This window comes from Lathamus discolor, chromosome 4, assembly GCF_037157495.1.
Source record: "Lathamus discolor isolate bLatDis1 chromosome 4, bLatDis1.hap1, whole genome shotgun sequence".
NCBI lineage: Eukaryota > Metazoa > Chordata > Aves > Psittaciformes > Psittacidae > Lathamus > Lathamus discolor.
In genome coordinates this window covers 17,188,984-17,216,664 of record NC_088887.1, presented here as the reverse complement: position 1 = coordinate 17,216,664, position 27,681 = coordinate 17,188,984, and the positions used below count along the sequence as shown (strand labels likewise).

General features: G+C 41.6%; 1 protein-coding gene across 3 annotated transcripts; it reads left to right on the top strand.

Moving 5' to 3' along the window:
• On the top strand, window positions 1–27,681 carry VGLL3 (vestigial like family member 3). 3 transcript variants are annotated; one of them, XM_065676384.1, is made up of 4 exons: window positions 1–237; window positions 9,167–9,419; window positions 15,167–15,667; window positions 21,791–27,681. In XM_065676384.1, exons 1-4 carry the CDS (start codon window positions 145–147, stop codon window positions 21,832–21,834), a joined length of 891 nt encoding a protein of 296 aa, XP_065532456.1. In that variant the 5' UTR covers window positions 1–144; the 3' UTR covers window positions 21,835–27,681. The 3 variants fall into 3 exon arrangements, with proteins under 3 accessions (XP_065532456.1, XP_065532455.1, XP_065532457.1); XM_065676383.1 differs by having other exon boundaries at window positions 9,164–9,419; XM_065676385.1 differs by lacking the exon at window positions 21,791–27,681 and adding an exon at window positions 18,561–18,624 and having other exon boundaries at window positions 9,164–9,419.

Here is a 27,681-nt window from a genome sequence, read left to right as displayed (position 1 = left end):
GCGGCGGCCGAAGATGCGCTGGCAGCCGGGGCTGCGCGGCGCCCCGCCGCGGCCGCCCTGCGCGGAGGAGAAGAGGAAGAAGAAGAAGAAGGAGGAAGAAGAAGAAGGGGGAGGCGGCGGTGGCGGCGCGGGGCGGCCGCGGCCATGAGCTGCTCGGACGTGGCCATGCAGCAGCCCGCCTCGGCGGCGTGCGGGGCCACCCGCTGTCTGGCCGCGCCCGCGGCGGGCTGTCCGCAGGTGAGCCGCTGGGAGCGACGGGGTGCGCGGGGCACCGTGCAAGTCGTGGCGGTGAGGCGGGCTGGGAGTGGGGCTTTTTGGGGAGGTCCCCATCACCCCCCTTACCGGGGTGCAAAGCGCATCGCTGGCTGGCCGGGGCGGAGACCTCCGGCCAGCCAGCGATGCGCTATGCAGCCCCCGGCCTGATTTGGAGATGCGGGGAGCTGGTGAGGGTGCCCCAGAGCAGCGGTGCCTGGTAAGACCTTGCTTTAAAAAGGAAACTACTTTTACCCCAAATTCTTGCAGTTGGGCTATGGGTGTTGGCTTGTGCGGCTGGAGGGGGAAAGGGGAGAAAGTTGGTTTTTGCCTTCTCCTCCTCCCTTCCTCTCCGCGTCCCTCCTTACTTGCTGAGCCTCCCCGCTCACCAGCTTTGCCGGCGCAGCGCTGCGCCTTTGCTGCCTGCCGGTGCGGTGCGGCCCGCGGGCGCGGACACGGGCGAAACGTCCGCCCGCCGGCGGGAGGGAGCGGCGCTGGTCCTCACGGACTGGGAGCGCCGCGCCGCTCGTCCCGGCTCTCCTGGAGGATCGGCTCCGGCTGGGTTCCAGCTGAGTTCGGTGATCAGATGTATTTTTCAGGGTTTTTTAAGTGAATCAGGAAATTCTTATCAGGCTGACAGCATTTTTAGACTATGCAGTGCGTGGGTGAAGTGGGACTAATATTGACTTGGCCCTAATGCAGTCATCTGAGAATACATTTTTTGGTTGTTGCTGCATTCCATAAGGTTTTATCATTATTATCCATGAAGATTGTTTTCTCCGTACATGGGAAGTGACCCCTAGTATCAACTTGCTTGGGAGACATGAATATGGGCTAAAACATTAAAATTCCTACTGCGTGTTGTTGGCTTTTCTCTTTATTGATGCAGAGAGAGCCTGTTTGCAGAAATGACACCCCAGGTTGATCATGTTTTTCTCTGTAAAGGCTAGCTTTGGGAACTTGTGAGTTGTGTCTGTTGCAGGGTGCCTTTGTTATTATTTCTTCTTCAATCTAGGTCACAGTTTACATCTATTCAGTAATTTTAGTTATTAGCTTTGTATGTGAGTATCTGGAGCTCCAGTTGTTAGACCATGTGATAGACAAACCATCTCAAATAACTCAACTCTTTGAGTAAGAGACCTAGAAGTAGAAAACAGCAATCAAAATCTTTTTTGTACTTAACTCTGTATGCGATGGGCTGTATTTCTCTTCCAGATCTGGAGTGTTGAACACATAGTACAGGAAAGTCTATTAAACGATCGTTAGCAGTTGTGACATGCTCAAGTGCAATTGCTTTTTATTTTTAAACAGAATCATGAAGTTTCTCCACCAGCTGAACGCAGCACTATACAAGAAGTGTCCCAGAGGCATCTTAATGAACGCCAGAGTTTTAAATAAACAGAGTTCTTGTGGGTTATGCTGCTTAAGAAAAGTGGAGGTAGATATGCAAAGCAAGAGCCGTAGATAGCTCTGTTGAGCTAATGCAGCTCAGGAATCCTGGCCAGCACTGTATACCCCGTTACCACCAAAAATCATTCTAAACCTTGCTTAGCTACATGTTAGTAAGAATTTGCTTTAGTGAATCCTGCTTGCACTGGCTTTACTGAAGTACTTAGAGCTGGAGGGTCTTCACAAACTGGTTGAACAACAGATGGGAAAACTGAGCTGTCGGTGCTGAGCTAAAAATGTTGCACCCTCTAATTCTAACAGCTGCAAATTTTAGAGCAGTTTACGTATTTTTCTTTGAATCAAATGTTTTTTAAATAATAAAAAAGTAACCATAGAATTAACTCCTTATGCATCTATAGCTGTAGCGGAAAGATTTATTGTTTGGGTAACATACGACATTTTGCAAGTTTCTGTGTCTTCAGAATTGTCCTGTCAGGGACATTTAATCAACTGGTAAATAGCAGACGAAAGAAGGATGAAGAATCTGTTGCCAGATTTTTGTTTCTTCTCACACATGTGTTCAGCATGTAAAACACTCCTGCGCTCTTCATGAGGATAAATGACCATTTGAAAGAATGTTCTTTGCTGCAATTAAAGCTGTTTTAAAAATAACGGTGAGAAAAGAAGAATTAGTGGGGTATCTTAAAAGTAAGGCTCTGCACTGGAGCTGATAAAGTGGAGCTCACCCTTAAAATATCCGAGGACTCCATCGAAGCATTTTCCGATATTGTACTTCTCTGGTGTCTCTTGGTACTATTTCCTTTTTCTGAAAGGAGAAGCTCCTCAGTGCTGTGCTTCTGTTGGCTTTCCTTGCCTCCTCAGTCTGAGGAGATGTAGGTGTGTTATTCTAAATAAAGCTTGTGCGCCTCCATTGGTATTTGTAATAAATCAGTCACAAACATCTAATTGGTTATGCTAGCTTTCGGTATCAGTTTTGTATCCTTTAGAGAGCAATGCAAGTTTCTTAGCTGTCGATGCAGATGTATAGTCTCAAGTTCTGGGCCGCAGTATCTCTTTGGAGAACTAAGCTCATCGTGTTTCTATAGGCCGTGTGCTGCATACATAGGTCAGGAGAAGTGTCTCTATCAGGTGTGTGGTTTGTGTCGCTGCTCTGCAGTGGAGGGGGTTTGAATGGTCATTTCTTTTTTTCCTAATTAGTAGATCTTAGCTTGCTTTTAAATGATGCACCCAGGTTATGCAAAAGTGACAAAGTGTTTTTTAGGGGATGGTCCATCATGCCTTTTTAAAGTTACCTGCTCTGAAGTTATTCCCACATTTCTGTCTTTAGTTCTCTCTCGCTTAAAACGCACACAAAACTGATTTTTGGCTTGCATAGAAATGCAGGGGTTTCTGGAAGCTTAGCTTTCACCAGTCCTTAGCCAAGAAAGGACTTGCTGGCAAATTAATTTAGATGGGATTTTTTTAAAAAGCACTTAATGGATTGAAGCCTGAATTCCTATTGAATGTTAATAGGAGTGGAGGCTTAGCGCCTTAGATCTTTGAGATTGCTGAAGTCCAGTGTGTTTGCTGGAGGGAAGCAAGTGGATTATGGCTATATGCAAGCTCATCGTAATGCCAGAAGGAGCTGACTAGAATAGGAGCAGCCTTCATTCTGCAGATGTATTGGGGGTTCCCTATAGCTTTGCCGAAAGACAGAGTGAGTGTGTTGCTGGTGTTATGTGAATGTGTTCCTGTACATGGTAAGGAGCCTGCGTGAGGGTAAAGCCATACAGAATGGTGGATTTAAAATGCTCTTCAATTGTACTCTTTCCTGAGGGGCTGTGCATCTATAGTAGTAGTAAGTTTTGGCTTTGCTATGGGTTGGGTGAGGAATGGGTGTAACACAGCTGCTCATTCGAAGATACTCTGGAAACATGTAATTGGTGAAGAATCCTGTTGTATTCTTGGCGCTCACAAAACACCATGATGACTTGCTATACCCTGTCAATCTAGGTATAGAAAGCTTCATAGCCGAGGCTAAGGTGGGATTCATCCTGGCTCAGTAACAGCTGAGCTTTAGACCTTTGAAATGGGAAGTTACAGTAAATGGTAGTTTTGGAATTTCTCCATGGTATGTGGATGTAGAGCTCTAAGCCAACACCATCCCTGCTAAATCAAGTCTTGCATTAAAGAGTTGTGATATGCTCAAGTCAGACTTTCTGCTGGCAGTGCTGTAGACAGGCTTTTTCCAGATAAGGATTTGTCTGCATTAGCAAATTAGGTCACTAACTCAACTCTTCCTTAAAAACTAACAACGTTTCAGACAAGGACAAGTTGCATTTAAGGTGTCAGCTGGATGTAGCTAAACCCTGACTCATGCATTGCAACTTTATTTTTCACTGAAGTATCTTTGTATCACAGGCTCACAACTTTTGATAATGGGGTTATTATACTGCTTATACATACCACAGCAGGTAACAGCAAAAGATGGCTTCACCTTCAGTTATTGTAGTTCTGGTGCTTTCTCAGGGCTTGTTTTGAAGCCTGGTGGTGTTCCTGCTACTGACTTCCCGGAAAGCTGAATTAGACCTGTATAACTCACCTTTAAAGGCTACTCTCAGGATTACGGGATGTACAATCTGGATTAAGTCTTGCCCCGTGAAGGGGATTTTGTTGTTTGTTTTGTTTAATCCCACAAGACATTGCTGATTTTTTAAAAAATGGCTTATTTTACTTTGTCCATCTGGTTGGGACCAAATTCTATTTGATCTTCCCCTATCTACATAAAAGCAGAACTTTAGAGTTTAACAGTTATTACTCTGGATAGATGTACAGCAAAAGATGTATGAGTTCATTCTTTTCCCACCACTTCCCTCTATCAGCAGAGCATAACAGGAGCTAAGAACTCTACTGCTGCAAATCCAGCGGCTCACCTGAAAGCAGCCATGTGGCTTTGCTCTTGGCTTGCTCATCTGCGAGGGTTGAAGTAAGAATTCCGTGTTTTCAGGGCATGCCATAAATACCACTTTCAAGTGCAGCATTCGATGCCCTGATTGCTTGAAATTGTCTTCTTCCTTGAATACTTTCTGTGTTATCAATAGGAGCTTGCTTGGAAGACAGCTCCACAAATGGAGGACTGTCCGTGATTTGCCTCGGGTTTGTTGCTGAAATTCCTTCTCAGAAGTTTATGTCAAATGACAGCCTTTTTCTCAGGATAGGAGGTCATATAGTGTTTCCTCAGTGCAGTTATTCTTTATTTTTGGTTCCTGTTCTTTCTCTCTTAATGGAAAATGTGTAACAGGTGGCCACAGGCACACCAGACTTTCATGCTCGGGAGTGTAAAGGACCATATGCTGTATGATGGCATGTATTGAGATAATAAGTTGTAGGCATAGGCAACTAGCTTATATGAAAAATAAGAGCTGGCTTGAATTTTTAATGCAAACTTGGCTTAACTCAAACTCTCTCTGTTCTCAGCTGTGCTTGGCTGTTTGGTTGCTTTGCTGCCTACTAGCTGGTTTCAGCTGGAAGTGAGGGTTTTTTCCAGTTTGTGAAGAGGAATGACATTTTTACCAGACACCCTGGGTGAGAGCCGGGACCCTTGAAGTCAGTTGGACTTCTGCCATTGGCTTTAATGTGGCCAGAATTTCAGTGCATGGGAACCATTTTGCTTGGTTCTGGGTAGGGTATGTCAAAAAATAACAGGAATCTTCAAGACGGGGGTTTTGTGTAAGATTATGGATCACATGCTTTTTTGGTCAAAAAGTGGTCCATTTTCCTTCAGAAAAGAGGATGGTACTTATCCAGCGTAAACCTTCTCTTTAATATCCCCATACTAGCAGTGACCTTTAGTCTGCTTTTGTTAGACAACTTGCAGTTAAGGGCTTAAACTTTCTTTGGTAAAGCCTGATTGTGAATATATGAAATAACTAAAATAATGTTGATTTAAGCTAAATTCAGCCCATGCTGTACATCACTGTTTACTCAGAGGTTATACCACTCATCCTTCAGTCATGAACTGGGGTCTGTTATCTAAGCTGGCATCAGGTGCTATAGATACTGAATGTCCCTATTTCCCAGTATGCAGTATGTACAGTAATTCTGTATTCTGGGTCTTGGCCAGGATGAGAACTTGTGTATTTGTTTTGTTTTATTCTTCAGAGGCTGCTTATAATGTCAGTCTCCAGTTTGTAAGGAAGAGAGAGGTGGATTTCATGAATATATTAAAGCATTGGTGATCTGAACATAGGCAAGATATAACATTGTGTTTAGACAGAAAATACTCTTTGTAAATATCTTACAGATACTTTTGGCTACTTAAATATGTGCCAGAATTGTTTGTATGAGAGCAGTACAAGTGAAACTGCACTGGTCTAGATTAGTTACCAGAAACATGACCTGTTTTTTTGTGTTTGCTTTTGTACACCCTACTCCCAGTGGTGGGACAAATTCATTTGGCTTGATGATCTTGCATACTTTTCCACTCACACAAGTGTGGTCAGAAATACTATCAGAAGATTACTGTTAAGGTCAGAACAAGCAATATGGAATTTGTTTGCAGACAGGGTATTTTAAAGGAGTTAGGGGGAGAAAAGACATTATTATTAAAAGACGTATACACTGGAAAGGATATGTGGCATAGAAAGAAAACTTGTTGAGTTACCTTATCTCACTGTAGTCTCTTATTTAAAGAGTTCTGTAATTACAGGCTGATAGTTTCTTCTTGAAATACAAATTAATTAGATTTTGCCCATCAGTACAACCGTCTTTTATTTACATTAAAAAAATAGAGGTCAGATTTGTGTTTTCAAATGCAGTGAGTGCTCGGAGTATCTTGCAATGACTTCCCATGGACAGGGGAGAAGAGAGTTGAAGTGAAAAATGAATTAGATTCTTAGGCCATGGAAGGGGGAACATTCCTGCACAGAGAAGCGACTCTGGAGATAAGTTTTAATTTCCTGAGCTCCAGTCTCTATATAGGAACATTGAAAGACTTCCTTCCTGATAACCAAGTCAGGCCAGAGGCTGTATTAAATGACTTGTTTCTGTATATAATTGCGTGCTTGTATATGTATTTGCATACTTGCACTATAAATGCAAATAGTGTACCTATAATGATAGAAGTCAACTTTTAAAGTGTGTTGCATGGATTTAAGGTCTGGCATATACAGTGCACCTAAGATGTAATAAATAGATCAATATATATTTAGACTTCTATAAAGGATCTCCTTCATACTTTGTCTCTACTTAGATACCAAAACCCAACCAGAACTGAAAACCCCACCCTTCCCAACCACTTGTCCTGCATTTTAATAAGGATCTGGGTTATGGTGCACCTTTAAGAATTATCAAGTTACTGAGGTAGATGTGTTACAGATTTCTAATGCATACGTCTCATGTATATGAAATATTGTTATCACCATTTCTGTCTTACTAAGGTCCCATCTTTCTGCTACTGCTTCACGGCAAAACCAAGTGGCAGAACATATGTACTTACGAACTTACTAAGATATGAGTGATAATCTTAGTAAGCACTTCAGGAACAAATATGAGGATGCTTTTTGTTTGTTTGTGTTTGCAAAAACAAGTATAGGTCACCGCAAAATCTGCACTTGCAAAAAATCTGTTTCAGAGCCTCAGATTGTGTTTCATTTTTACAATTTTAGTTTCTAGTAAAACCTTTGATTTGTGTTTTCCATCACTGGTTTTGTTTGTTTAGGGTTTTTTTTTTTTTAAGTGAATCCCACAGTTTCTATTTATATATTATGGGATCTTGGGATAAAACTGTAAGTCTAAATAAGTAATATTGTACTAAATAGAGCCATGATATAACTTGCTTTGTGAAGCACAGATTTAATTAAATTCCAGACCATTGTCTGGATATCCCAAACTGTAAAATCAAATTACTTACATCCTCTTTGCAGTTCATGCAGCAGCATCAGAATTAAAGGTATTACTGAGTTGGCTTATGTTTATCAGTTAACCTACTGTAATATCAGATACATTGCTTAGTTGCTATAAGCTTTTAGTATTACAGGTTTTAATTCCACTTGTCAATAGCTCTTTCTTACCGTTATTTTTTTTAATAACCATCTATTTTGTATTACAATGAGCTAATTTATATCAGCTTATAAGATTATACACAGCATTGGCTGTAAATATATTGGTGGCGTACAAGATTGGAAAAGGACTTTCACTTCTAAATTAGACAAGTGTATAAATAGAACTTTATAGACTGTTTAGTTATTTAATTTTTTCTATAGAACAACCTTGGAAAAAGGGAAAAAAGCCATAAACTTAAAGAGAATCTGATGGTGCCAAAGTGTTGCCAAGCAGGCCATAAAAGATAAACTGAAATTCTATAGAAAAGCTATGAAATACTACTACATATGTGCCGTAGTGGTTTTGGGGTTCCTGAAGCTGCTTGTGTGCAAAGTCAGCTGTGGAAATGGCTAGCTAGCTGAGAGCTATGATTCCTTACTTGACTGTTGTGGTGAGATTTTTTTTCTGTGAAAACAGTTGTAAAGTGGAACATCTGAAAAACATGTTCCATGCAAAATGGATCTTCACACACATTTATTTTGACATTTAGGTTTGATTTGAGAGAGAGAGAAGATTCTGAAATAGCCATTCACAGATGGCTTGTGTGGGTTTTATTTCTTATATGCTTCTCTGTGTTTTTGGTTTGGGGCAGGTTTTTTTGCATGTGTTTGCAGACTTGTCAATCCCCTCCTTCCCCCACATCACATGCTTAATTTTTTATTACTTGCATTTTTGTCCTTTTTTTCCACAAGCTGGTGTTTAAAAAAATATAAAGAAAACTGGAAAAGAGAAAAAACTCCTCATCCCAACCCCAAAACAATAAAACACTCCAAACTTTCCCCCCAACCCCAATCACCACCCTAATGATTCCTATCATTAAAAAAATCTTGGTAGTGAGTGAAAATTTATGCATTTTGAGGACTTTGATAATACACTGGAAAATGTTTCAGGAAGCACTGAATTCTCCTGTCTTTACCCTTTCAGCAATGAGTAGATGTATGGAGTCCAGAGGGCCGTGTACTCTCAATGCTGGGAGTGCTGCTGGCAAAACCTGGTGCATGTTCAGCTGGACGGGTGAAATGCAGATGCTGTGTATCTGGCCACCCTTCCATAAGGCTGTACTTGACCTTTGTGGCCTTTACTGTTGGGAATATCCTTTCCAGGTGTGAGCCAGGAGTGAAATGTTAGAGCCTGTCTTTTTTCTTTTGAAGGTACTGAGTGAAAGTGTTTGGTGGTAAATAGTGGTTGTGAAATATGTCTGAGAAGCAGGTACATTTGTGTAGAAGGAATAAAGGCTCTAAATGTCACTGGTTATCTCCTCGTTGTGAAATGTCAGTGCAAAATATCCCTGTATTCCAACTGCAATTATGAAATGAATATTCAATGTATTCAGTTATTTTTCCTTAAGGAAACCAGATGTTGAGCTTGCACTCAATGCCATCGCTAATACATGTCTTGTTTGTTTTGTGTTTAATCCCAGAAGAAGTTAGCTGTATACAACAAGATGCAGGAGTCTCTGGAAGTGACCCTTCCCAGCAAGCAAGAGGAGGATGAGAAAGACCAGCCTGCCGAAATGGAGTACCTTAACTCTCGCTGCGTCCTTTTCACTTACTTCCAGGGAGACATTGGTTCAGTTGTGGATGAACACTTTTCAAGAGCTTTGAGCCAAACCAGTAGCTTCAATACAGAAACTGCACTTACCAAGAGCAAGGCAGGGCTAAGCCCTCTGTGGAGAGGTAAGAGGAGCAATAACTTGCTCTCTGTGTTGTGACTTATCCAGTCTGTGTCGTGGTAATGCATGTTGCATTGCAGCTGAAATTTTGCTCCCCTGTGGAGGGGAAAAATCCCCTCAAATCTGAAAGGACTGGGGAGCTTCTTGGGGTTGAGTGATCTGAAGTGTTAATAGGGAAAAGAGGCACCAAAGTCATGAAAGAAACAGGTATCTCCCTCTCTTGCCACAACCTGTGGCTCTGCCGAGGCCTGAGAGGAACAGGGCAGAGCTCATGAGACTTCACAAATATCTGGTGGAGGTTGGAGGCTTATTTTTAAGCTCCAAGTGTGAAAGTTGGCCTGTGAGACAAGAGCAAAGCTTGTTTGGGATCCTGGCCTTGAACGTGAGGAGACCCATGCAGCCTTTTCGGGTGACTTTGCCAGGTGATTAAGATTCATCCATGGCTGCTTTTCAGGTGTTGGGGAGCCAGCACAGGCTGGAACAGGCTCAAGTGCAAGCCTTGGCCAGCATGGCTGCAGCCGTGTGGTGTGGTGCATTGCAGCCTGCCCATAGGCAGAGCTCACGGGAGGGACACAGCCATTGTTACTGGCTTCCCGTGTGTAAAATGGGGATGATGTTACTCTGCTTCTGAGCAGGGAGCAGAAACATGGTAGGTACTGCAAGGCATTTGCACACTGCCATAACATTTATGTCTTATTATGCATATAAGCAAGACCAAAGTAACAAAAAGCAGATCTTGTCAGGTATAGAAGGTAGACCTTACAGATAAGGTTTTAGAAGTGGTGACTGGAGAAAGCGTGCCATAAGATGCTATTTCCTTTTGTTGAATGTGACAGTCTGGGTAATTTTTCAGATCCACAGCTATGTTATTTCTGATCATGTCCTTATGGGGACTGGCAAAGGAACACGAACTGAATATTGTGAGCCATGGCCTCACATCAGATTGAGTGAGAAAGGTACCATGAGGATCCTTGTAAGAGCAGGGGTGTTCATAATCTGCGATGTGGAGGTGAGAGTTTATTGATGAAAGTCGCAGATAACAAAGAGACAGAATTTTTGGAAACCACTGTGAAGAGAAAAATAGCACAGAAGGACTTGCTTTCCAGAAGGATGATGACAACTCCAAGGAAGTTTAAGCAAAGGTCAGCACAAGTGGCTGGGGAGCTGGAGGAATTCATGGCTTGAGCCGGGACCATTAATGTTAACAGGAAATTTTCCGTTGACTCGACTGAGAGCAGGATTGAATCTATGCTTACTAAAAAGGAGGCAAGCATTTATAAATGGCCCAGACAGGCTATAAATGTTTTAGAGATGGGATCAAGGCAGTCCCCAGAGACACAATGCCTACAGCAAGCCCTCTCTACTGAGCTTGGGGTCATACCATGGATGGGGTTGTATGTCTTCTCTTGGCCTCAGACAGACCCTGCTGTTTTCCCCTGGCTTGCTCTGTGGTTGCACAACCCTCCCCAGCGGGCTCTGCAGGGGACAGCATGGCCTGACGTAAAGGTTCTTCAGCCATGCTGCGTCCTGACCCCATGTGTCCCATGCCATCAGTGGGGAATAGAGGTCTCCATGTCCTGAAAGTCTTCTGGGAATAAAGTAAGGGGATATGCCTTCTGCTGTTGCTGCACCTGCTGAAGCGGTATGAAAATCCCTGGGGAGCCTGCTGAGCAGGGATGCTTGGTTCTGTGCTGTGCAGGCTGAAGAAGATGGGGGTGTTTGCTTCTCCAGAGAAGAGAAGCTAACAAGAGTTTATCAGGCCCTGATGAATTTCTGAAACATGCCTGCTTGAAGGAAATGGTGAAGGAACGATGCTAACAACTCCGTCTTCTGGTTCCCGTCAAAGATACTCAGTTACAGCAGATGAATGTGAATTTGTATCCCATTACCTAAAGCAGTTAAAATATCGTTAACTTGAAGATATTTTATAAATACCCTTCATGGGTACTTGGAATTTTTGTCAGTAAATTACTTAAAGATAAATTAAAAAGCTTTTGCATTTTCAATAGCTCTTTTGGAAGGTATAAATTTAAATGGAATGTGGGTGGGCATGAACTGGCTTCTCAGCTCACTGTACTCTTTCTCCTCTAGTTGAAAGGAGGGCTTAATAATGTTTTCTGCCTTTTTTATCTTGTGTTGTTGGGTTTGTCTTTTTTTAGTGTCCTGATGGAAGAGCAAATTGTAATTTCCTCATTAAGGTGATATCGTTGGGGGGATTTGTGTCAAGAAGGGATTTTGTTTGTGTTTAGAAAATAGAAACTGATGTCCTGAAAAGAGACAGAAACCTGTACATTGAAAATACTAATCAGTTTAGGCTAAAATTAACTTTAAACCTGACTTATTGTGAAACTTTGGTAAGATAGACATTGAATGTTCAGTTGTAGGTGTGGCTTACCTGAAACCTTTTGATGGAACTAAGGAAACTAATGATACCTTCATTGCATTTTAATCAACATGTTTTTCCTAGTGAAAGTGTTTGGGGCTTTTTCTTTTTCTTTTTCTTTTTCTTTTTTTCTTTTTCTTTTTCTTTTTCTTTTTCTTTTTCTTTTTCTTTCTTTTCTTTTTCTTTTTCTTTTTCTTTTTCTTTTTCTTTTTCTTTTTCTTTTTCTTTTTCTTTTTCTTTTTCTTTTTCTTTTTCTTTTTCTTTTTCTTTTTCTTTTTCTTTTTCTTTTTCTTTTTCTTTTTCTTTTTCTTTTTCTTTTTCTTTTTCTTTTCTTTTTCTTTTTCTTTTTCTTTTTCCTTTTCTTTTTTTTTTTTCTTTTTCTTTTTTCTTTTCTTTTTCTTTTTTTTCTTTTTTTTTTTTTTCTTTTTTCCCCTGCCATAACTGAGAAGTAATGTTAACTACAGAAAATTCCATACATTGTCTTCTTTACAGCATGTGCGCTTTGGCTAGTTTTCAGTGGGTGTGGACATTCACCATGAACATTTACATTAGTCACCACTTTGTGGTATATGAGATGTTGCCATCTTCCTGCCTTCCTGTGCTTAGCATAGGAAATTGTGGTAACTGTAGCATCTTTCTTGGCAGGCAATTTTTGTTAAATTCCTCCTTTCCCTCTCCTGAAAGGCCGTGGAATCTATTCAGATTGGTTCTTTCCTTTCTCAAGAGCACTGCTGAAATGGCTGTTTCTCCATTGCCATGTCCTATAGAGGCCAGGTATCTGTAAAAATAATTGGTTGTGCTTGCTGTTTTAAAGGTGGGATAGAAAGGAGACACTTCAAACACCATGGAAATGGATGGTGGTCTTGGATTGTTCAACAGAGAGATGGTTCTTGTTGATGGGATTGCTGCACACTTAATACTTAATAGCATCCTCTGTAAGCACTCAGGGTGGATGAAGTTTTCTTGCATGTTTATATAACCTGGATGGATGCTGTATCTCCAGTGACATGACTTGCCCTTGACCAGTGAGGTTGGCCCCTGCAGTTGCACTCAATGGTGTTGCAGTGGAGGCTGGTCCATGGCAGTATCTGACAGTGGTAATGGCATTATGAAATGTGCACAGGTTTGAAAAACTGAGATGACCAAACATGCTTTCTGTGGCATAGACTTTTTGAGTGATTGGGAAAGCCAAGCTGTTATACAACCTGCAATGAATTCATGTTGGCAAATCCAGTGGTTTAAAGTGTTCTTTCCTGGTATTAAAATTGTCCTGAAGGTACTTTGTGGTTTTCTGAGTTTTTGTTTTTTAAAGTGGGATGGTTTGGATTTAGGACTTTTCCATGCAGATAACAGCCAGATCGTTTCCAAAAGCTTTTGATTACACAGGTTAATTTTCTGGAATGCTGGCAATTGTCAAGCTCTGCTTCTCTGTTAAGCAGTGAGGAAAACAACAGGCTGGACATGAAATTTGTTTTTGCCTTTTTTTTTTAGTCAGCCCTGCTGCCAATACTGTAAGCCATGTACACTCTCCATCTCAGCCTAATCCCTTGTAAGAAGGAACAATTTGCTAATGAGGAGCAATAACAATTTCAGAGGGGTGCTGAGGCTTCTGTAATATGCTTGAAGCTCTCTCCAGCCTTCTAGCATGAATTAAAATAGAAATACATTGCTAAAAAAAGGCAAACTTTTGAAGAAACCTGTGTTGGAGTACAGTTTGCTAGATAAGCTTGCAGCCTCTGAAGAAGTCTGGCACAATTCTTTACATTTGTCCATAGTGTGTTTGCAAAGTTTATTTCCAATATTAGAAGTTAATCAGGCTCAGGAAATTGCCTAAATCAAAGCCAGTTGATGTGTGGAAAAATTTCTGTGATTTTAATGGATTTTAAAGCAGGTACATGAGTATCATGGGGGGCAGTCAGAAAACACTGTTGCATTTTAATTTCTAAAATATTTTTGTGTAAGCAAAGTAGAGAGGCAGCAGCGTTTGAAGAAGCCGTTCATTCTCAGTGGTGTCTTCACCCAAGTCTCATTCCAGTTGCTTATTAAACAATGCAAAACAAAATGTCATTTAAAAAAAAAATCTAAATATTTTTGTAAATGTTATTTGAGGACCAGAGGATTCCTCCCCTTATCAAATATTAAACTTCTCTGGCTTTATTTCTCTGTAGGCTATTTTTATGACTTTCCTTTCATCTGAGGTGAAGTCCTATATTTTTATGTTTCCATCTTTGACAGAAAAAATCCCTTTTTTGAGCTAAGACATATTGTATGAAGCAGTACTTCCAAACATTAGCTGGCAAGAGGATTGTGAGAATGGAAATGTCAATACCTTCCTACACATCAAAAACACTAACCACTCCTTCAAAAGAGGAATTTTTAGGGTGTGATTTCATAACATAAAGGTATTGGAATCCATATAAATGTAAGTTGAGCCCTAGCTGTAAGGAGCAGTGAATCTTTTATTTCTGACAAAAGCTTTCAGTTAGGTGTTTCTGCAGGTTTGATCCTATTGACTATGGGATAATGCGATTTATTCTGTGAGCAAGTAACGTAAGATAGAATCATAGAATCACAGAACGGTTTGGGTTGGAAAGGACCCCAAGATCATCCAGTTCCAACGCCCCAGCAATGGGCAGAGACACCTCCCACTAGATCAGGTTGCTCAAGGCCCCATCCAACCTGACCTTGAACACTGCCAGGGATGGAGATATGTTAGATACGATCTTTATCCCATCAAAGCATGCTATTAGCTTGAGAAGATCTGGTATTCTTCCTTTAGCCAGATGTCTCCTATTCTGCAGTGTGACCTGGTTCTCGGTCCTCAGAAACATTTACAGCCACAACAGCTGCTTTTCTAAATGATATGTTCCAGTCTGGTCAGGAGTTAGCTTGTCCTCATAATTCCTGTACCGAGACTATGAGAGAGCTGCGACTCTTCAGCCTGAAGAGTCTCAGGAAGGATCTTATCCATATGTGTAAATACCTGACTGGGAGGGAATGAAGATGGGGGGATCCAGGCTCTCTTCAGCAATGCTTGCTGGCAGGACAAGAGGCAATAGGCAAAAATTAGAAAACAGGAAACTCCACTGAACACAATTTTTGTTGCTTGTTGAGGGTGGCTGAACTAGAGAGGTTGTAGAGTTTGCATCTCAGTCCTGGACAATCTGCTCCATGTCACCCCATGTGAGTAAGGAGGCTGGATGAGATGATCTCAAGAGGTCCCCTCCTACCTGTGATTCTGTAGTTGCTGAGGAACCTTGAGTTCAGTGTTACAAATTTCAGAGAGTAGAAAATCATTGTGGGTTTTTTATCATTAAAATAAAAATTGCTCAGTTTCAGCCATACTTCATTTCTCTCCTGTCTTCCAGAAAGCTCAACAATTTCAAGCCAAAGGAGCAGTTTCCCAACTTCATTTTGGACCAGCTCTTATCAACCTCCACCTCCACCATGCTTAAGTGGAGTACATCACGATTTCCCTGTTACTGCACCAGGCACCTTCCCAACACCAGATCCCAGTAACTGGCCAGGACATGGCCTTCATCAGACTGCCCCACCTCCTCCCCCTGCTGCATCCGAATCCTGGCATTATCCCTTAGCATCTCAGGTGAGCCCTTCGTATGCACACATGCATGACGTGTACATGCATCGCCATCACCCTCATCCACACATGCACCATCACCATCCCAGCTCACACCGTGACCCCCGCTACGGGTCCCTGCTGATGCCTTCAGTCCGTGCAGCCAGGATTCCTGCTCCCGAGTGTGACGTGACAAAGACAGACCCAGCTGCTGTCACCAGCGCTACCTCAGCATGGGCTGGAGCCTTTCATGGAACGGTGGACATCGTGCCAAGTTTTGGGTTTGACACAGGTAAGATGGTTGATTGTGTCTGTGACTTGTTTTAGCAGGAAAAATTTGAGCAAAGGGGACTCCCTGCAGCTGAAGCTTGTCAGGCTTGTTTTCAGAGCCTTCTCCAAATATATTTCTATGTGCGAATCCCTCCTGAAATTACTGTCAAGGCAGATGAGCTGTGAAACATCCAGCTCTCACTGCCTTTTGCTGGGTGACCTTTGTCTGCCGTAGTCCCATTCAAGCCAAATAAGTTGCAACATGATATGCAGGGTGTTTTTAGTTTAAATCTTGTGGGGAATGGTTAATGAAACTTCCATGTGGAAGCTTCAAGCTTGTTCAGCTAGTTCATGTGTACATTCACCAAAAATGTAGCTCCAGTGAGGACTGAACTAATAACTTGTCAGTACATGAGGATTGCACCTTACTCATCTAAATTGGAATAGATCAGCATTTCCTTCCTGTGAAGTATGCAGGAGTCACATAGAGAGTAGAGATGCTGTTTGAGCTGTGCTCACCATCAACCTAAACTTCTTTCTGCAGACTCTAGGCAGAGGTCTGTGAATTAGATTTATTTTACTGTAGGATATTTAGCCACAGGGCAGCCTTCATGAACTGTATCAGCATCTGCAAGCTTTTACTGGCTTTGAGGCTCTCATCTCAGCACTAGGAGCAGTCTAGCAGCCCCCACTGTTCATAGGTGCTTGTCATTGGGTGATGGGTGGCTAGCAGTTTCCAGTGCAGCCATCCTGGAGCTCCTGCGCACTACTGAGGTCTCCTTTTAATGCATGGTATTTTTCTCACCAGCAGTAATCCTTACAGATTACTACTTCTTAAACACTTTATATTATTTATTAAGGAAATACTAGGTTTTCACCTCTATTTCCTTTTCCATTAAGCATCAGTTTGTCTCTCTTCTTGATAGTTTTAGCTAACTGATTCAATGTGAGAAGTACTTCCTTGCTTTGATTAGTGTGCAGCAGAGAGAGGAATTGGTAGGGAATAAAAAAAAGTTGTTTCTTAAATATGAAGTACTATGAACCTAATACAAACCTCTCTGTCTTCTGTTAATAGCAACTAGGGGCCAATAATTTCTTCTAAATACCATGACACTTGCTGCCTTAACACTGGACAATTTTATATATATTAATAACATTTCCAGCCATGCCAATGATACAAAAGGAATTACATTTTAAGCTTTTGGGTATAAAATGATAATCTAACAAGACTGGGATCTCAAGTTTTGTCCCTCTGACAAATTCCGTAATGGGAATAAGCTGCCTTCTCTGAAACGCAAGCAAACTGTCACTGCCACCAGTAAAGAGCACGTTCCCCTTCATCTGACGGTAGCCCCAGCAGTCCAGTTCCAGAGCTCTGGTATTTGACTTACCTTTTGCAGATGGAGCTGAGAATTGTGTAAGGGATTGTTAGGAAAAAACACTCCCTGCCTTAGGTATAAATCCAAACTAGATTGTGAATTCAGTGCCAGGCAAGCTGGTTTGCTTACTGCTACTTTGTTGGTAGTAGTATGTCTAATAATGTAGGTGCTTTTTCTCTTTTTCTGTAAGAGCACAGTACCTCAAAAAGGACTGTGGGTTGTAGCACCATATTAGCCTTACAGGGCTAACATACCCTTTTCTTGGTGCTGCCTGCTCCTTGTGAAGATTCGTATGAAGGACTAAAGCTGGATGCTAATTTTTGTCAGGATCCTGACTTGGCAGTGCTTAACAGTGGCTTACATGACTTGTAGCTGTCTACTCAGGATGGGAAGCAGTTGAGAAGGCCTGCTTAGTTAATTTCTGGCCCATGCCTGCTTTGTGTGTTTTGCTCCATGAGTTTCTGGGAAGGGAAAGAAAGAGGGTAAATGTGTGACTGGTTTGCGGAAACAAAGGGTCTCTGCAGACCAACGTCTCACATGTTTGTGAGTGTTCAAAATGGCCATACATTGAAACGCAACAGCAAAACCTTACCAGGTAGCACCAGTTTGACATATGAGGCTTTGGAAATAAGGGAGCAGACAGTGAAACACAGCAGGTAGCAGTAGCTTGTGACATTACGGTTATTTGTTTTCTTACCCTGCACACTCATCTCTCCTGTGCTCTCCAAGCAGAGGTGTGCTGGGAAGGGCAGGAAGGCTCTGAGCTTCCTTTTCAGCCTTCTCTGCAGCTTGTATGTTTGAAACAAATACTTTGGTCACAGGCATTCGAGGCATGATGCCGAAAAGAGGGAGCTCAATTGCCCCTATGTTTTGCATACATTCTAATGGTGTCATCCCAAGGAAGGTGCATCGTGCTACTGGGAAGAGGAGGGAGCTGCTGAAGCACCACACTGGGTCACATCCAACACTCACCAGCACACATTAAGCATTTTTTGCTCCATATCCACTTCAGGGTAGTAGGATTATACTAGATAGTCCTACTAGGTAATAGTAGGATAATCCTTTTGTCTATTATAAAAGGTATAATCACATAGAATTTCATATACATCTAACTTTAATATGAGACAGCAATCTCAACAGAGTCTAAAAACTGAAGAGCCTGGTAGAGTGTACTGGCTTTTTCTGCAGCATAAAAGTGGTTTCTCCAAAGTAGGGTAAGGCTATAGTGGCAAGAAAACTTCAGTTCTGGAAGTCTTTGCTCATATGTCTGTGGAGAACAAAAGACAACAACCTGTGGGGCTGTCAGTATATTGGATTCCATGAGCTTCAGATGATTTAGATAAAAAAGCTCATTTGACAGTGCTTTTCAGAGCCCTTAAGATATGAAAATTATCCCTCCACCTTACTGTGGGTCACATTTCTTGTGCTACTGTCACATGCGATTATAGAAACATTTGCAAAATTCCTCACGCTGAATTAAATTGAGTGATAGTATTGGGATCAGGACGGGCTAACTGTAATCCTACCCTCTTCCAGCTACATTGTGGCATCTCTGCTGTACTAAGTCAAATACCTGATCCCATGAATGGATGATTGCTGACTCACTTCAAAGGTTAGAAGGGAGTTCCCCTTGCATGCATGGGATAGTTTGGGAATTTATGTTTCAGAACAGGTTGTGTGGGACACCAGCATATCACTGTTCAGAGAGCTAACAAAGTATTGATCTGTGTTACACATCTGTTTGAATTTACGTGGTCCTGTTTTAGTGGATGAAGAGGGATTTAGCTAACGGATTCCCATTAAATGTGGCTTAATCCTCACATTGTGTGCTGCAAATTAACCCTTTTAGAAGCTTCTTTATTGGTACAAGTGGGATTAAAGAAAATGCTAGCTTACATCAAAATCTATTAAAACCTGTTACATTAATGGCTGCTGGTATGCGGTGTCTTTGCATAGCTGAAGTTCCCAGGCTGTAATTCTCAATATGAAAGTATGGGTTTTTATCAAGCATTGATATAAGCACAGCATGTTTGTGCTTTAGGGCACAATTCCCTGCCCCGCTGATGTCAATCAAAGCAAGGTCAGCCTCTAACAGCACTGACTGCAGCTCACAGCATGCACACAGAGAGCATTGCTGCAGCCGTAATCCCACAGCCTTGCGTCCTAATCCTCATGTTTACATTAAGGGTACACATGTCGAGTTGTGAACTTAATACCAGGAGGTGGGGAAGGGAAATGCTGTTTTGCAGTGGAACTTATCGTTACAGCCCCAGGAACAGGGCTGGAGGATGCCCAGCATACCAGGCACTTCAGGTGATCAGTTGAATCCCGGCTGCCAGCCCCATGGGGAGGACAGCAGAGCAACTCACCCTGCTCCTGCAGAGCTTAGGAGGATATCCTGTCCTGCTGTTGGACAGATGTGCTGGAGGAGGTTTCCTGTATCCCCAGCACACTAAAACCAGAGCAGGATTTCAGCATCTCTGAGGCTTGTAAGTCTGTCTTAAAACTGAGGTGCACATCCACTATCATATAGAGTTATGCACATTGGGGTGCATAACTTTAAATTTAGATGAATTAAGCAATATCCTCTAGTCCTGGCTAATTATGGAACATCCACTTTTGGAAAAGCCTGTACATCAGCATGTCATTTGAATAGGGAATTTGAGTGGTCAGTTTGCTGCCTTCTGTAGAGTTGTTTCTGTTCACACACACCCCATGAGTTTGCCACTACTCATTGAATTTGTTTGGATGTTCCCACAGAACATGCATTCTGCTCGTGTGGCAATTAGCTATAATGTTGGTATCCCAGAGATGGGGAGCTTTGCTGTTTGGCAGTACTGACTCATGCAATGCAGGCAAGGGTGTTCTTGCTAAGAGGCAAATGTTCCTGCAGCAGGCTGCAAGTGAAAGCTCTCAGTTAGGAGCAGGGTTGTACTTGGAGGATGTTAGGACTGCATGTAGCCTTTCCATGAAGGAGATAAGAAGATAAAGAGGAAAAGGCATGGAAGGTGTTCCACATTCAGTTCTGTAACTAAGGCAACTTCAGGGGGTTTGACTGTTTTTCTCTGGCTGTTTAGACTTTATGGCTATACCTTAAACCTCATTGTTACAGTTATTTCTGCTTGTTCCAAGGACACCTGACTAGGGAGGTGTCTGTTCAGCTGGTTATTTCCCTTCTACTGTCAGGTGGACATCCTCTTAAACAGTGGTGTGTGTCTTTTTAAGCTGCTAGGAGCCATATAACCTGCTTCTTATCTCATAGGTTTCCACTGCTTCTGGTGGCCTTTAGTGTTCAATCATGAACTGGTGGTGAATTTGAATGACTTCTTTACACACAGGAAGGTTTCTGCTGTCTGACTTTTTTACTTTGTCATCTTTGTTTAAAAAAATTGTAAACACCAAGGGAAAACTAACAGAAAATTGTCGTCACTACCTTTGAGGGAGCTTTGAAGGAAGCTAACAGCAGTTTTTGATAGCTCTGCCTGTGAGTGATGCTGCCAGGGAAAAAAGCAACTCTGAAGCAACAAGGAGACATCATTAATGAGTAAAGAGCCTCTGAACATGTTTTTATAGGCATACCTTGGTTGAGGGATATCCCAGTTTTTCCAATCTAAAGAAATAGGTGCAAGCGCACCTATGTGAAATGGAGCAGGAGGCCACAGAACAGGGTTTTGCATGCTATACCTGTGTACTCTTCTTATCTGTTCACTGCTGGACACCCAAGTGTCCATTTAGGGTGCTGCTTAGGAATCGTGCTATGAATAAAGCCATATGTTGTCATCTTTCATGTGACTGTTAATTGCTTTGTAGCTCAACTCCGAAATGATGCTGATCATCATAAAATATTTAACTGCTTGCAACATTGCTGTCTGTGTAGCAATGAAGTGCACCTTTATTTCACAAAATCTGATTTACTTGGCTTAGAAACATCAAGGGGCAGGTTTTAAATCAAGCCTAAGTGCCTTACTACCTCTGAAAATATGTGCCTGCACCTCTTTTCTTTTTACTTTCCCTGCAAATGAGCAGGAATGTATCTTCTTTGGGAAGTTTCCTCTGCACCTCCCCCTCTATTGTCTGGATTTTAGGTATACACCCCATTGGGCATAAATCTAGCAAAGATTGAATCCCTCTGGAGCAGAGAAATCCCAGATTATAACACAGGTTCCAAGCCTATAATGCTAAAGCCACAATATAGCACCACATTTATTAGATAGTCCTCACTTTTTATAAAGGAAAATATTGGAGGAACTCATAATAAATGCAAGCTGAGAATCATTAATTTTTCCCATGTGGCAGTACTAGCTGTTCTTGGCTAAAAATCTGACACTCTGTAGGTGAAGTTATTTGGGTTTTTTTGCATGCTGGGGAACATTTTCCCTCTCTCATCTGTAAGGTGAAATGCCACAAAAACTGTGAGATTCCAGTGTCGGAGGCCTTTCCTAAAAAGCGGCATATTTGGCTGGCCTCAATCAGGAAAAATGCCATGCTGCAAATGAGGTCAAATCAAGGAAGCACACGCATTATATCAGTGTCGTGAACCACTTGAGCCAGTCTAAAACTTAAGCATGGTTAAAGTTTATCCCACGTACGCTAAAAACCCATGAGCGATAGCACTATTACTAACAAGTCCAATAGGCTGGTAGGTTGTGGGGAGCTTTTCTTCCTTTTTAAATCCAAATCTGTTTGTCCTTACTTAAGTTGCTTGGGGAGGGGAAGGATAAAGCTGTATCAAATTTAATTTCATTCTTTTCTTTTCTGAAATGTAGGTCTACAGCATCAGGACAAGAACAAGGAAACTTCTTGGTTCTGAAGTTCAGATAAATTAAGACCAGCTAGAGCTGGAGTCAGCACAGCTGGGCGGGTGATATAACAGTCGTTGACTCCTCCATGGAGCAAAGGACACACATGAAGATGAAGAGCCAACCATTCTGGTTTTGCTATTGAGCCTTTTGTTTGTAAGGCCATTTATGGGTCCCACAGTGTTTGAAAGCAACAAAACCCTAACTTTTCTTTCTTCCCTCATCTGAGCCTGCTGCAGCTGGGCAACCTAACTCCTTTCTGCTCCTTTAACAGTGTTTTGTTTTGTTCAGCTTGATATTTTTATGAACAGTCTCAACTGTCAGGAAAGAGACTCTCAGTTGTCTACAGTGCGCCTCTTTTCAGGAATACAGTATTTTGTAGCTGTTTGTGCATCTATTTTTGTAGAAATACAGAAAGTTTGGGTAAGGATCGATGGGCTATTTTAGGATGACATATTTTTTTAAAAAAAATTGTAAAATTGTTAAGTTCTGTTTAAAGAACTTGCTCTCAGAGAAGCACTGGCAAAAAAATGTATAAAATGCTATTTTTAGATGTCTGTGATGTGTTTGTGCATTTTGTTTTTTTTTGTTTGTTACCTCAAATGTCTGTCTATCCTTTCTTTTTAAAGGCCTAAACGTTCCTTCTTTCCACATTACTAGATTTTGATGTTTTTGTCCTATTATTCTAGCTTAAGCAAATATAAGTCGCACCTAAAGTTTCAGCCAAATTTTTTTTCCTGGAGTTAGATTGTAGTAAGGGTGTTTTTATTCTCTTGCTTCTAGAGGTGGCTTTGTGCTGTGCCGATTGTCAGAAACTCGCAAACACCTTTAGCATGGGTCAAAGCTTGGGGTTATAGGCACTGTATTTCCAACCCATCCATTCTTTCAAAATGGACCAAATGCTCTTACGGATTTAAATCAGAATTGAGTTTGGGCCTCATCTATGATCCATTGAAGCTGTTCCATTGAACACAGTAGCCTGTGGGTTATGTTTCAGGCCCTCATAGTGCTCATGAGTATCGGTATACTCATATTTTAGCTCAAGAGGCAGGACTTTCAGCTAAGCCATTTCAAGGTGGCAACTTCTAACGTCAATATTCAGGAAAGAAATGTCAGTTTTAAAGGGTGTGTGACTTGCGGAAACGGAATGTTTCCAACTGGCCTCATCTGTCTGCTGAGCACCTCAAGGGAAGCACTGAAACTTTCAACTCCTCTTGACATCAAAAACTGTTTGTCTAACCTAAGACTTGCTGTGAGCCTTATGAGACCCCAGCTGCAGCTCTTGATTTTTTTGAGAACTTGCCTGTTTTCAGTGTGCACAAATTCAGGCTTGTCTGCTGTCTGTACTTGGAATGACATGGCCATGTCTAGCTACAGTGCTCTGCAAGGTTTTTGGGAAACCTCGTTTCTGGCCTGGGCCTTGGGTTTCACTTGCATAATAAGGTCTTCAGTTGAAGCCAGGGTGAGCATGATCCACTCCTGAATAAGAGCTACAAGATTACCCTTGACAGCCCTAGACCAGCAGTGTGCTGGAGGTGGGTTAGCCTCCATCCCCAGTCCTTAGCGACTCCTGTGTATGTCAGCATGCGCTTAGGTGGGACCAAGTACAGGATTGGGGCCTGGATTGCCAGATCCTAGCTACTGCTTGGAGATGTTGCCTTTGTGCTCTGCATACCCAGGGTACCCCTGTAATATCTCCTAAGGCTCTTATAAACTATTATATTTCTGTTACCACTGTTTGCAGACATCCTTGTCAGAAAGACAAACCAGTTAAATGGAAACCAAGACATAAACACACGACTGAGACAAGAAACAGTTTAATTTTCAGGCAGCAAGCTTTGTAAATGTAGGTTTGTCAGGTGGAGACCACATGGATCTGTGTGTGAAAGGGGAGGGGAAGTGTTGGGATGTGCATGCCACTCCAAGATTCAGGCCTCCTTCCCTGCACTGCTGCTTCCCTCCAAGGTTTTTGAACTTGATCGTGTGAGGTGTTGAGTGTTCCACCTTGCCACATAAGAGGGTTTGACATACTGGCACTGGAGTCTTTAGGATTATGTCACAATTTGGCAAGACCCTGAAGTATGTACCTTGCTGATTTGACGTTTGGGACAGTGTGTAAATGCTGAATGGGCTATACTTAAATATTACTTTAAAATAGTAGGGATGTAGTTTCTCTGTTGGGATGCTGTATTAATTGTGGTGGGTTTGGGGGTTTTCTTTCCCTCATCTTTATAGTCCATCAGCATTTCTTTCTTAATAAATTTCACTCTCTTGACAACTCTGTATAATTGCTGCTCTGGTGGAGCTAGCTCCTCAATTTGTTAATGAATTCATAATGTAATTGGAAAACTGTATGGGAGGCATCATAGTAATAGCTGCCATGGTTCACTTTTTTATCCAGACAGTATAGTCCAGCAAATATCTCAAGAATAAGAGTTGTGACTTAGGAATTCTGACAGTATTAGAAATACTGTGAGGAAAAAATCCAAGCTTTTATTTTTACTTTTTTTTTCCATTTTTTTTTTCTGGGCTTGACAAAGCTGGAAGGCAAAGAGGTAAAGTATCCTCTTTGGACTTCAGGCCTGAAGAGTTTTGGTGGTGGTGCGAGCAAAAGGAAAGGCATAGTGTGATTGACTTCCTGAAATGAAGTCTATCAAGAGAAGTCAGCTCATTGCCTTCCTCTTTGCAAGTTCAGATGAGGACGGACCTCCTCCTGTTCCCCATAGATGTTAAAGCAGAATGGGGCAGGAAAAAACAGACCCACAGGTTGCACTGGAATCCCTTTCTGGATTGTTTTATTGAGTTTATGGGTAGTGGGGATGAATATGTTGTGAAGCTGTTGCTTCTTCCACCTCAAGGACTACTATTATGTGCCCAGTTTCCACTGTTGAATCTGTGAGTGTACTGAAGGAACTCCTTTTGCTTTGCAGGCTCTGAAAGACAAGTGCCAATAAAAACCTACTATTGTCTGTAGAAATTCATGCACCAATCAACTGAAAGTGAAATAAATTGATTTTCTTTTCCTCAGTCACTAACTCTCCCCTGACTAGTGGGTTGAAAGTAAAACCATAAATGCATAGCAGTAGCCCTACTTCTATGTTCTCCAGTTTGAAGGATGGGAAAGAAAAAAGCTTTCCCTGTGACAAACTTAAGTTAAATGCACCAGATTTACTTCTCTCTCTCTTTCTCTCCCTCATACACGCACACTTATACACACGCACAAATGCGCTTATGAGAAGCAGATGCTGTGATGGTTTTGTTCTTGAAAGAGGAGGGGAGCACGTGCTAGCAACATTGCAGTTACAGAGAATTGATGGCAGTGAAAAAGAAACAGCAATGTTAAGACTGCTCATGTTTCCATGATAAGAAAAAAAAGCCCTTAAAATCAGGTCACAGATATGTGTCTTAATGTATTACTAAAGGAGTTGTTTCATTCTTTTAATGCGAATTCTGATGCTGTCCCAAGAAAGCGGATGATTCATTTTGCAAAGACTTATAAAACATGATGTACTATGTCACAATTTCTGGGAGAGCATAGGGAAATTATTGTTTTATTTCAAGAAAATCTACATGCTAAACTCCTAAAAGTTGCCCAGGATTTTATTTTATTCCTATTCATGTTGATGAAACTTCTGTCAGTTTTTGTGTCTTCATTTGAAGACTTGGGAGGATTCAAGCTGACCATGTTTTGAAAAGCAGATACCAGTTTGTTTCAACTGGGCATTTCCATCGCAACAAGATGAGGGAATAGTGCAGCTACTGACCACCCTTATTTGCTTTCTAGAGAGCTGAATGATCTATGTTTGGCTATTGTAAAATGCACTTTGTTCTGATCCCTGTCCTCACCAGACGCACAAATTCAGTTATCGGTTACCTTTTTTGTAGTGGGAAGACCTTCAGTGAATGGCAGTTTTCTCTCAGCTGTCTACTTCTGCCTCAAAACATGCTTTTGAGGATGACTCTTTCATTGCAGCTTTCAGAGAAAGCAGAGGTTCTGGGAGGGTGGTGTTGCGTACCCCCGCACCTGCACTTAGGATGGACTTAAATGCACCCATCCTTTCTGCTTCTGCGCTATTGTGTTTGTCTTGCTCTCCTCCTGCCACAATTCCTTATGTGTATGTATGTATATTTCTATACATATTTGTACACATACAGCTAGGCCTGGTTCCCTCTTCCACCCTGATGTTTCAAATGCATGTCCTTTGGAAATTATATCACTAAATCTCATCTGAGACTGAGAAAATGTAGGCATTTTATTGCGTTCTCTGTTAACTCAGGAGTGAATGGAATTTTGCCATACTTGTAAAAACCAAAACCAAATAACAACAAAAACCAATAAAAAAGACCCCTTTCAAAACCTCTGATTTGTTGTGTCTGTAAAGATGACCATGGAGTCAGCAGAGTTATGTAGAGAGATGCAATATATTGCCTTTCAGCAGACAAGCTATCTTTTTGAATAGGAATCTTTCAGGTACAAGCTTTTTCTCCATATCAATGGACCAGCAACATATATTTCTTATAAATGATTTAGAAATATAGATATTTTTCAAATTGACTTCTTGGCTTTGGTCTGTCAGCCTTTGAGCTTTTAAAGGGTATTTGGATGATAAATACTGTTTGCGTGTGGCTTTTTAGAAATGCTGATGCATATTGTTTGGAACTGAAATCTCATGTAAAGCAGGAAGGTATTTAAAAATAAATACTGTTTTTACCTATTAGCCCTATGGGCACAATCTGACAGTTGTGATGCAGGAAGATGTCCCCTTAAAGACTAAGGGACTCTTGCCTGAGGAAAGTCAAAATTTAATCCCTATGACAGGAGAGGCAGGAGCAGTCTTCTTGCAAAGTCTGAGCAGAGATGATCCTCTTCAGCACTGTATGTAGATGGTTGGGCAGCCACTACAAAACATATTAGAATTAGACTGTGTTGGCAGGTTTATACTTATAGGATGAACTGGTTACCAAGGGGAATTAGAGATGTTCCTGAAAACCTGTGTTTTAGCTGCCCTTGATCTGCACAGTGTGCATGACCCTCTCCCTGTGCATGCTCTGCAGTTTCCATGATTCTACAGTGGGACCTGTGAAAGCTGGGCTGGAGTTCCCTATGAAATGCAGAATGTTTTTAGCTCCCAATAAAGACAGTTTAGGGATGGGAGTAATTAAAACATCACAGTTATCTCATGCACCTGCTCAAAGGCTCAAGCTTTCAGGATGGATCAGCTGCACATTACTGGTGATGACCATTTACATTTACATATGGGAGCCCAAATGCTGCTTCCTCCCCTTAGTGTCTTTAGAAATCTTTGATGACATTGGGATCATTGGGACCAGACTCAAACACCTCAACTGCAGTCCAGTGTTGGCTGGCACAGTGTGGTGGCTTGAGATTTGGTTCAACATTGGTGGACATCAGTTGGAATCAGCATTGATTCCAATGAGCTTAGGCTCAGGTAGCTAGTACCTATAGACAACTAATATTTATAGCAGTTGAGGTTTACAAGTAATCTAGTAAAGTATCTGCAGAACCATGCTGCACTTTCCCTGCTAGCTGTTTGTAGCTGTTGTTTAAAACCATCAGTCAAATCAGGGTCCCTCTCCTCCCCCCTACCTGTTCTCCAACCCTGCTTCCCTCAAAACTCCATTGAACTTTTTTGTCCCTCACATCAAAACTGATGAGGGGGCTTTGTATTAAGAAAAATGTCACTGTTTTAATTGCTGAATAAATAATTTAATGTGAATTTTATTGTTATATTTTTTATGTAGCATTTTTGGTTTGGTCTGTATTTCTGAAAAATTAGCTAATGCTTTCTTTTATTCTTATGCAACTGAAGAACTCATAAATCTCTTTGTAAATTACA